We start from the raw sequence: 11,799 nt of genomic DNA on the forward strand, positions 1-11,799 counted from the left end.
ATTTGATATAGTTGTTATAAAGAGTGGGCAATTGAGAACCATAAAAAACTTTGTCATAAAATGTCATTTACATTATGAATGAACAATATTCTGTATCATATTAAATGTTAGTAGTAAATTAAATGTACCAGTATTAATGTTTTTTATTTATTTTTACCTTTAGATTATTCATGTTTATAAAAAGTAACTATGTAATAACACTATCAAATAATAATCTTTCGTAAATCTCAAAATTAATATTTATTTATTTTCATACTCTAAATAATGCTGTGATGCCTAAATTCACTTCCAGCATTTAAAATGATATTTTACTTTTTATGTAGGTAGACTAAATAGTATAGAGCTTAAATATCGGCCATTTGTTGATTATCAGTCATTCATTCTCAGTTATCTGAATAAGCCAGAATTGTAATATCGTGGAACCCTGATTTATGTAGAACAGATAATTTTCATCCCTTAGTAAAGGAGGTCAAAACAGCAGCTGCTTGCATTAACATGACTGGAAAATGTGCTTGGTAATGTTTGTGCTTTCCCAGGGGTTTGCGATGTAATCAAATAAAAGTGATTACAAAAATGATAAAGGGATTTCATTTCAGCTGAACTTTGGCCTGACTGTATTTGCCAATGTACACTGAAGCTCTTTGCCTCCAAGTTTACACTTTGAGATATGAGGTCTAATCACTCAGTGGTTACATGGAACATGGAGAGAATGATCGAAGAGGTGCATTATGACGTCATGGTGCCATCTGGCTTGGGACAGGTTACTGTTATTTTAAATTCACTGCTGAGGCTTACTCTAAGTCTACAGAGAGAAAAATGAGAGAGAGAGATGCATATCGTGATTCGTGAGAGGGGGATGTAAAATAACGTATGTGTACTAGTACACACGGAAGCACAACAGATGTTTTCAGAAGAGCACTTATATAAGTGGACTTTAGAGACATGGTGAGCAGGAAAGAAGAGAGAGAATGAAGTACAAGTATCCATCATGGTCAAGTCAATCACAGCTGATGATCTGAGACGGCCGCAATGCGCATTGCAAAGTCAGTGACGAATGTAGAACTGAGTCACAGAGAGAATGTCACACTTGGGTTTAAAAAAAAAAAAAAGATGAGAAAGGATATGCAAAATAGTAATAGAACTAAAATACTAAGAACACTAAACATAACAACCACAATACACACGACTGCACACGAGGAAACTAGGGCTCAGGACTGTGTCCGAAATCACCCCCTGTACCCTCATTCACTATTCCCTAAATTAGTTCACTAAAAGTTAATTTGAGGGAGTGAATGAAAACGAGTGAGCGAATTCGGACACTGACTGTGCCAGTAGGCCTACTGCTTTTGTATAGTTGAATTATTTGAAACTAAGCAAATTGGCAGCTCAGTAAGATGAAAAGATTGATCTTGAACTTTGTCATTGAAACTATGCATAAACCTTAATTAAACTAATTAAAAAGGAATTTATACCTGTATGAAATTATGCTGTAGCCACATTGACCAGCGGGTCAGACACTGGTCAAATTTGGCGCACGATTCTCAGTGCATTGTGGGTATTCTATTCTGTAGCCGTTGAGCATACATCGGTTGTAGGTGAGGGTGATATGACCGAAATCTTATATCACGATAAGAATAATTTTATTTCATGATAACGATACTGTATATATCACGATATAGTTATTTCTGCTTTAAATAAAGTTATAGGCTAATATAAAAAAAATTATCTTATCAAAAATTTAAAAAAAAAATCAAACAAAAAACTAATATTGGCCTAGCTATAATATAAGAAACAAAAAACACTCAAGCTCACTGAAGACAATTAAACACTCAGTGATAAAATAGGAACAAAGAAAATAATTACAAGCAGTAGGACAAAAATCTACAATAGATAGAACAAAGTAGGGGTGTGCGATATCACGGTTTTTGTTCGTGGGCGATTAAAATGTCTTCACGATCTGCTTTTGAAGAAATACCGTGCATTCTATCATGTTTTCCTATCAGATCCTAGTGCCTCCATCTCAACAACATACTCTACAACGCGACGTATATTCACATCAAATGTTAACGCAAAGGAACGGGATACTGCAGTTCACAAAAGTTCATTTTTTGCATGTGCTTTTAAAGCTTTGCTGGTTAAACATGTCATTCATGTGCTGATGCGCTGTTCTAACGTGCGCTTTTCTGAGCGCATACACCAGTGCACATGCACTAAAAGCCTTTCTAACAGCGCATGGTTATTGCATCAAGTTATCTTTCGAGTCTTATTGCACTAAAACTGTCAAATACACACAAGGTTTTGCCAACATAAAGTTGGTTATGTCTAAAGTGAAAGCAAACAGAGAAAATTGAGAGAAAATCTGCTTGTCAAATGCGTGAATATTAGATGCGTCTTAAAAGCGACAGTAGCCTAATAGTAAACATGCCTTGTCCTTCAAGAGATAGTTCACCCACCATTTTTTTTATCTTCAACACTTTGGCCTAAATGTTGGCCTTTGTAAATTGGCCTTTGTTTTTAAAATAGGGACATTAGTTTGGCTGTAATCCTCAGTCACTTGCAAAATAGTAAAACCAACATGGAAAAAAATCATGATAAAATCGTGAATCGTGATGGAATTCCTGAAAAAAAATTGTGATATGATATTTTTGCCATATCACCCACCCCTAGACCTGAAAAACTAAGCACTAGAAATGAAAAAAACTACAATATAACAAAGCATGTTTATTATGCTGCGGTCACTTTAAGAGTGAATGCACTGATCTAATATACTGATACACAATACACATGCGTTATTTATCAACCATTAACATTCACTTAAGACAAAACGTCTGTGTTTATGAGAATACTAGCTAAGGCGATCATTCTGACATTCAAGTGTGTGTATTTGACTGTTCAAACCCAGTAAGGCGCTCATATCAGTACTCACACACTGTATGACCAGCGGCTTTATCTGTGCACGCAAAAACGATCTCTCAGACAGTGCACGCATATACCGAAATGAGTCCTCTTTCGCAGCTTATTGCACTTGAATGCTTTAAAAACACTTGTTTTTAAACCGCAAGGCTTAAAAACCCATTCAAACTATTAGCTTTCAAGACGGCACAGAACGGTAACATCTCATGAGCGTAACCGCGATAAGAGACGACACTGAAACTAAGTATATCTCTACCAGAGATCACTCAAAGATGTAATATACATACATATATCATCATATCATATAAAACAAAAACTTTTGTTAGATATGACTAAATCGCAAATAATCATATCTCTAAAAGTTTTTGTTTGTGATTCGTGATTAATCGATTTGACAGCACTAATTAAAACACTAAAAACTATATTAGTAATTTTAAATGCTAGTCAATTTAGTCTTCACAACATTATGTAGGCTCATGAACACTGGATATTCATTTTGAAATTTGCTAAAGATTACATTTAGTATTTTTTAATTAGTATTTTTTTTAAAGCTCTACTTTAACTGTGTTAGAAAGTAACCCAAAGGTAAAAATAGGGGAAATTAAATTAGATTGAAAAATTAAAATCTCTAATACTGGTCAATAGCTAAAATTGTACGGATATATTGTGCATCCCTAACTCTTTCAGCTATCAGGACAGGCAAAGACAATTAAATGGAAATAAGCCAGGCTGATATACATGGCATGCAAAACATTTTAAAATATAATCTCTAATATTTGGCCAATTACCAATATTGTACATGCCCTTTTGAAAAAACTTAAACCACATTATAGAGTAAGTTGTGGTAATTTCACAGACAAAACTCCGAAAACGGAGCAGAATGTCTAGCTTTTCTCGTGGATATCCTTAACATGCTACTACCGGGTGCCTCAAACAAAATCTGTCAAAAAATTTGATGCCAAATTTTGTTGTTGTATTGAATTGTATTGCCATATCAGCTTCAGGTGTTTTAAAGATTAAAAAAATATTCAAAAATGTTTCATAACCCTATAAAAGATTATTGAATTGTACTTGTGACATAAAAAAAAAATTCTAGGTCATCTTACAAAATGAGTCCTTCAAAATGTGTTGTCTTGTGACAATAAAAATCGGGCAGACCAAAAATGTGCTGCGATATCAACATGGTCTCTGCCCCATAAATCACAAAAACTATTTGTCCTGGAAGTAAAGCCAGCCAATCAGATCTGGAGATGGCAAACACAAAAATGGCATCTCACTTTGAATAAAGGTTACTAGTAATCATGAGACAGAGATATCAATTCCTGTTCACGCTGAATGTGCTCCACAGGAAGAAGTTGACAGTTTCAAACGAGTGCAGCAGTTGACGGTTTCTCTAGCAAAGGGCATTTAAAAAGCCAAACTCCATCAGTGTCACACGGATGGATGAATGGATTGAACGCCATGTCTATCTCTAATGAGAATGTGTTTCTCTAGTGCCTCTGAGGAACTGGACCATTAAATAAGCACAGTCAGGAATATTTGTCCCGAGCCTCGCTCAAGGGCACGCAGCTGATAGGGGCCTATCAGTAACTCTTTTGTACAGATTACCCCCCAATTGGCCCAAACATACCAAGATAGAGTCAGTCCCTCCATCTTTGAGAACAGAAGGTGTCATTAAACACCTATCAATAACAGCTGGACACGCAAACACACCAGACATGACATCAACTGTGGTAACCGGAGACCGGTCCGGGTCAATACTTGGAGTTGCAAAAATACATTCTTATGCACACACACAATGTGCACCATATATCAAATATCTACAACATCTGAGAACATAGTTCATAATTAATTTGTAAAAATGAAATTAGTGATTATGGGGAGGGAAAAAAGCCCAACAATTATCTCAACATTTTGATAAACATTAATTCCTTCACACACACTTGAACAACAAGTATGCACATAAACAACAAACGCACATTTCTGAAGTCTCAAGTTTTGGCCATCTGTGACATGGAGCCCATCCAGGATGCACCAGAGATGACATCATACTGTTTTAGTTTTTTTAATACCCCTACAGGTACAAAGTACAGGACGCGTGTGCATTAAATAGCTAATTATAACAATTTATATATTTAGTTTAGACTATTACTCAGCAACAGTAAGCCAATTCAATTATTTATACACATTGTATTTGATCTCCCAATATACAGACCTTTCATGGCACTTCTGCAGATTAAGATGGCAATTTCACTTTAAAACTGCCTTTGAGGACTGTTAAGATCTGCATTCGGACAAAGGAGCTGGATCAGCGTAATCAGGCCGTCCCACACAATAACAGAAGGTGTTTGCTGAGGAAATTAGAGCATTTCCCTGGCCTGCATGAAAATGCCCTTTATATTGCACTGAATCAGTGCAAATGCAGCATTTCTGTCAAATGTACAATGAGTTCCAAAAGACTGAGATCACTTGTGAACATGCTTTGCATTTTAGCTTTTTAATAGAAAATGTTTTAAATTTAGACTTTAGAAATTTAAATTTAAAGACTGCAGGATGAGTCATCAATAATTTGAATCCCATTTTCCCAAGAGAAAAAGATGTTCAAAAGTTAAAAAATGTTTGGGTTCAGTATTCAGTAAGATTTAGTTAGAAATTAGTACTATTTTTATTTAGCAAGAGTGCATTAAATACATTTATGTTACAAAAGATTAATTTTGATTTACCAAAAAATCCTGAAGAAAAAAAAACTTTCCCCTTAAAAACTATTAATCAGTTAATCTCCAAAAACTATTAATTAAAACGGTTTTCAACATTGATAGTAATGTTGAACAAGGAATGTTTCTTGAGCACCAAAGCAGCATATTATAATTATTTCTGAAGGATCATGTGGCTGGAGTAATGATGCTGCATATTAACATAAACTTTAAACTGTAATAGGCTATTTCACAATAATAAATAAATAATAAATGTAGCCTTTGTGAGCATAATAGACTTCGTTCAAAAACATTTTTAAAAAGAGAGAGATTATATGTGCTGTACACAAAAAAACAACCCCCCCCCCCCCACACACAAAAAAAAAAATCATTGATGTTATTCTCATCCTAACTATTAATCATTACAATTTTACCAAAAGCACTTCCATAATCTACACAAATTCTTTCTTCATCCTGTTGATGCATAAAACGGTTATCTAAAATACAGACAGCAAATCTATTGATTTTTCATCCCACATCTATTGCCAAAGTATATTAAAAGCATTTTAACCACGCCACGTAAATCCAAGTCTTCAGCAGTTTGGTACACACACACACACACACACACACACACACTTGTGTCCTGCTCTGAACACCTCCTCCATCTGTGACACTTCCATCCCACACAGAGATGACTGAAACGGATTGTGGCCTGCCCCCTTGTTTTGTCCCTGGGCCATGCTGTCTGCTTTTTGAACAAAGTTCCCACTCACACACTTGTTTAAAAGAGAATATTGTCAGCTTCTTAACGTCACCTCCCACGTGACAAATGAAACAGTACTTTTCGTCTCAGCCCTAAAGCAAACATTGAACTCTGAGGCAGTAAAACATGACTAGTGCATGACCTGAAGAGAAAAAATATCTGCCATCTCAACCACCAAAAGAAGCGATTCCCACTTTTTGGAAGACGGCAATACTGAGAAAATTAGTGTGTCATTTAATGTCTCACATCACTGAGAAGCTCTTTCCCTTTGGGCAATGTAAAGTGTTAGAGTTCGAGTTTGCTGCCGGTTGTGCGTTGTGATGACTAAAACTCTTTTAGTTCTGCAGCAGCACGCGTCCGTATGGTGAATAGCAGAGGGCACAGCATTAATGCTGAATCCAAAGGAAAGTCTCTGATGAAGTCTAAACTCTCAGCACTAACCAAGCTAACAAACATACGTTCTAAGAAAGTTTTGCTAACGTTACCCTTAAGTTATGAAAACGTTATCTATGAATATTCTCTGAACGTTCAAAACGTCAATTTTTTAAACATTTTAAAAACTTTTTTTGATCATCCGAAGGCAACATTCCATTTTTCGCAAACGTTACTTTTGGTACAGTTAGGAAACAAGAATTAACATTAAAAAAAAAAAACAGATGAACGTGCAACTAAAATGTTTCAGAAAAAAAAACTTTACATGATTGATGTATAAATAACATTTTTGTGCTAACCTTTTGAGAACATTATTAAAGACCAGATAACTCTGAATTAACATTCTATTAACATACCGGAAGAATGTTTGTTCATAACTTGCCAGAACGATAGAGACTTTTCCCTGTTAGCTGGGAATCATGCTCTTGTATTGAGACACTCTAATCAATAGTTGTATGACATTTAACAGAGAGCACAGTGATTTAATTCACTACTCACACAACCCAGCTGTGTGAGGTCAAAGTTCAAATGCACCAAATCCACTGTTTTTGCCTTTCATGGAAACTACAATTAACTTAATGGATAAAATCACAGTGTGGTGCAGTGTTATGTTTGACTTTGGGATTTCTTCATATTGACTGTACACAGACACAGTATGTCAACATAAAGATAAGCAGTTTGACTGATGAGCCAAAAAGACAACATCAGACCACTTTGTGAACCTGACGATTAACAAAGACAATGTTAAAGCTAAAGAATCTAAAACAGCTGAGAAAGTCAAACCACACACGCACTTGCTGAGATGTCTTAATGTTTACTGGCAACCAAACATTTTAGGTGTGCCAAGTAATGTTGAGTAATAGAGAGCAGTGAGGTGTGGATGAATACAGCAAGCAATCAATCCATAGCTTGGCTGAACGCCTTAGTCACAGACCTTATATTTTTATAAGCTAAAAAACAGGAAGTAACGCAATCTCGTAGTTGTCTCACTTTTAACAGTCAGGAATGTATGTGACCAAAGAGAAATTGCGACCAAAGGAGGCCTCCATTTCCAGTTTCAATCAGGGAAAATGAACATACACACCCTCAGCACACTTGCTGTTGTCATCACATGACCTTACCAATCACCTCAGAAGTCTCTTATTGCAGTGCCACAGTACTTTTGTCAATTCACTTTTCACCCCCATACATGAACACACACTACCAGTTTCACAACCTCTCTCCAAAGCAATGCTTAAAAAAAATACAAATAGGCTACAAAGCTAAGGAATTGCATGACATTTCTTTTACTAATTTTATTATTGCTGCTGCTGATTTAAAAAAAAAGTTGATAGATAGATAGATAGATAGATAGATAGATAGATAGATAGATAGATAGATAGATAGATAGATAGATAGATAGATAGATAGATATGAGACCACAGATGAACGTCTCTATCATGTCAAAGGCATGTGACAGCATGAAGACACTTAGACATTACCTTATTTTGTAGTTCGGTAAAGTGTGCTTCTTCTTGATAACTCTCTTGAGCTGGTTGACTATGATGGAGGTGAGCTGGGGCAGAGGACGGCCCTCAAATTGAGACTTCACCTCGAAGTCTATGAGCGGGTCCTCCAGGAAGGAGAAGGACCAGTGCGTGAAAGGCATGCGGGTGAACTGCAGCTTCAGGCGGCCCGCCACCCGGGTCATCTTCACAAACAGATAAGCCGATTTACCGAATACTAAATCGACATCAATGGCCAAATGAAAGCCGCCGTTATATTCTATGTCAACCTCGAAATTGAGTTCTTCTGGCATGTTGTCTTCATTGAGAGCCACGGGTTTCATGAGTCTGGCTGTTTTGAAAACGGGCACCGAGTTGCCCAGGGAGATATCCCGCAGACTGAGCCCCTCCAGCAGACGCCCCGCGGTCTTGGTCTGGAGGAGCTCCTCAAACTCTACCTTGATCTTTTTAGTGATCCAGTGCCTGACGACGGGGGTGTCTCGGAGCTCGCGGAATAAAAACAGAATTATGGCATTGAGGAAATCGCATGTCTCTGCTTTGGATGCGTGCTGGAAGTCGCTCAGGGAAGGCGGTGGCGAAGACGGCTGCTGTTTGGGGCTGCTGCCGGGGACGTTGGTCTCTTGCTGCTTTGGAGAAGCGGCCTCCGGTTGTTTGGAGGCAGACGATGTGATATCCGGTTGTAGCTGCGTTGATTCGCATTGTTGGTTGCTAAAGTAATCCCTCAGTGCGGGATCAGGAACTGCTTTGACATATTGAACTGTCCTAGCGACAGGCTCGGGGCTCCTCCGGTACACCAGTAAGAGCTGCAGAAGAAGCGTGACGATGGCCCCGGAGAAGGCAGAAATTAATATCAGGTATATCATTTTCGGATCCCCCGCTGCGGCGTGCGGGTTAAACTGTACTCATGTTCCGCTGTCAGCCCGATTAAACAAAAGCGAGTTCCACCTGGCCGCTCACAAAGCTGCCATATCATCTGCTCCTTTCCTGGCTGGGCTTCGGAAACTCCCGCTGATTGGTGGAACGTATCATAACGTCAACGCGCTGGAAGTCCTGCGTCATGACGGCATCTGCTGGGCAGCCACCGAATGGATGTGATATCGACAAATAAAATTGTCACAAGAAACATGTACTCAAACGTTTTAAGCTGAATATTGACTAGTTTTTACATTTTATAGTCTATATGCAAAGATGTTTGGGACTAACAAATATCACAAAAAGGGGAACTTTCAGAGTCAGAAAGAGCTGTATTGCCAAGTCTGCTTGCACACAATGAATGTACCTTGGTATTTAAGCTTCCAGTCCACACATATACATATAAATATAACAAGGCACATAATAACATTTAAGAATAAAAACAAAACAAAAAGTATAAAGACAGATAGTTTTAGTCAGAATAAACATGTACAGCTAAAAAATATTTACAGTATTATGAATAATAATATGAATAAATAGGACTAAATAAATTTACAAGGATGTTGCACAAAAAAGTGTGGTATTGCACTTGGAAGGTATTTAACTAGTCAAATGGGCCTGTGGGAAGAAACTGTTCCTGTCCCTAGATGTTCTAGTGCTTGATCTGAGGCGCAGTCCGGAAGGCAACAGTTCAAACAGGTGGTCGGGGTGAGTGGAGTCTCTGATGATTTTACCTGCCCTTTTCCTCACTCTGGAAGAGTCCTGGAGGGTGGGCATGGGTGCATCAATAATCCTCTCAGCAGTCCGGACTGTCCGTTGTAGTCTCCTGATGTCTGATTGGTGGCTGAACCAAACCAGACAGTTATAGATGAACACAGGACAGACTCAATGATGGCTGAGTAGAACTGTGTCAGCAGCTCCTGTGGCAGGTTGAACTTCCTCAGCAGGCGAAGGAATTACAACCTCTGCTGGGCCTTTTCACAATGGAGTCATGTGATTGTCCCACTTCAGGTCCTGAGAGATGGTGGTGCCTAGGAACCTGAATGACTCCACTGCTTCCACATTGCTGCTCATGATGGAGAATGGGGAGGAGGGGGAGTGCTGGGGTGTTCCTCCTGAAGTCCTGAATGTAGTTTTACAGCTAGATTGAAATGATTATATAATGCAATGACCATGAGATAGGAAACAAAACATAATTATTAATATTACTGTAGATGTTACATATACATTAAATTAAATGGTCTGGTTTCAAATATTAATTGTTATTTATATGTCATATTATGTCATAAATATATGGAGCTGCTTCTGAGGATTGTGTTTTGTTCTCAGCCAATAGCAATGCATATGTTTAACCACTGGGTGTGCAGCCATTAACTTGATTGAAACAATCCCCATGTTGGCAGGCAGCAATACTCTCACAAATCCTGTTTGATCTTTATCAACTCATGTTTCACTGGTGCTGGAGATCTGATCTATTTCAGTCCAGAGACACATTTATAATAGATTACAAAAGTGGTAAACCAAATCCAAACTGAGGTGAAGTTGAACATTGCTCCAGCTCCATCTTGTGGGCTGTCAAAGATATTGCTACAAAATAATACATTCTGCCTCTATTGCGTAAATTTGACATTTTACATAACTGGACTAACCACATAACGTATTATATTATAGATGTAGGCAGGCCTTACTACCGTATGGACATCAATTTGATACACTCACTCTGACTGATAACAGATGACTTCCTAAAGTGTAACACTGAAACAAGCATTTTTGTAGCTGCTGAAACGCTGTTTGAGACAATTGAAACCAATTGATGTATTGAGAAAAGTATATACAAATACTATATTTGAATTCGATTGAATTGACTAATTACAGTTAATCATCAATCATTGAAAGACTGGGTTTGGGAGAAGGATAAAGCAATAAAACATGAATGGATTCGAAAATTTGCATTTGTGAGAGAAAGAAAATGATGAAAGCATAGTAAGAAGATGTTTCTGAGACAATACAAATGTGCTCAGATTATAATTGTGAAGGATACAATTTGACAGTAAGAATTTTATGTTTATTTATTTATATTTTAGTTAAAAATCAACTTGGTAACAAAACTGCAAATTACCACTAGGGCTATTAGTGCCTGTTGCAGTGTACCACAGTGCGCTTAGTTCCTCATGTCAGGATGGCCGAGCGGTCTAAGGCGCCAGACTCAAGGCTTTCGTCCTTCTCAGGTGATGAGGTTTCTGGTCTCCGAATGGAGGCGTGGGTTCAAATCCCACTTCTGACAAAACATTTTAGATATTCGAAATAAAAAAGACCTACATATACTTTTAAATGACTTAAACAATATAGCCTGTGTGTGTTCAGTTTACAAATTAGAAAAATAGACACAAACTAAACGAAAGATTTTTAAAACATAAATAAAATCAATTTTTGAGACAATTTTGAATCTATTAGGCTAGGCTAAGTTTATAACAAAAAAATCAGTAGAATAAAATCATATTTTATAATTCCAAGGCAATCTTCTCCTTGTCAGAATGGCCGAGTGACGTGGGTTCAAATCCCGCTTCTGACAAGAGTCTGT

At 37.5% G+C, this 11,799-nt stretch overlaps 1 protein-coding gene across 1 annotated transcript in view; it reads right to left on the reverse strand.

Annotated features, from left to right (window-relative positions):
* The window catches only part of pdzd8 (PDZ domain containing 8), a 48,011-nt gene extending 38,263 nt beyond the window's left edge, over window positions 1-9,748 (reverse strand). The window contains exon 1 of the mRNA XM_079633789.1: window positions 8,283-9,748. Within this exon, the coding sequence (XP_079489915.1) occupies window positions 8,283-9,169 (887 nt within the window). The 5' untranslated portion in view covers window positions 9,170-9,748. The remainder of the gene's footprint in view (window positions 1-8,282) is intronic.
* Window positions 9,749-11,799: the final 2,051 nt, after the last annotated feature.

Source organism: Phoxinus phoxinus (assembly GCF_949152265.1).
Source record: "Phoxinus phoxinus genome assembly, chromosome: 13".
In the NCBI taxonomy this organism is placed as follows: Eukaryota; Metazoa; Chordata; class Actinopteri; order Cypriniformes; family Leuciscidae; genus Phoxinus; species Phoxinus phoxinus.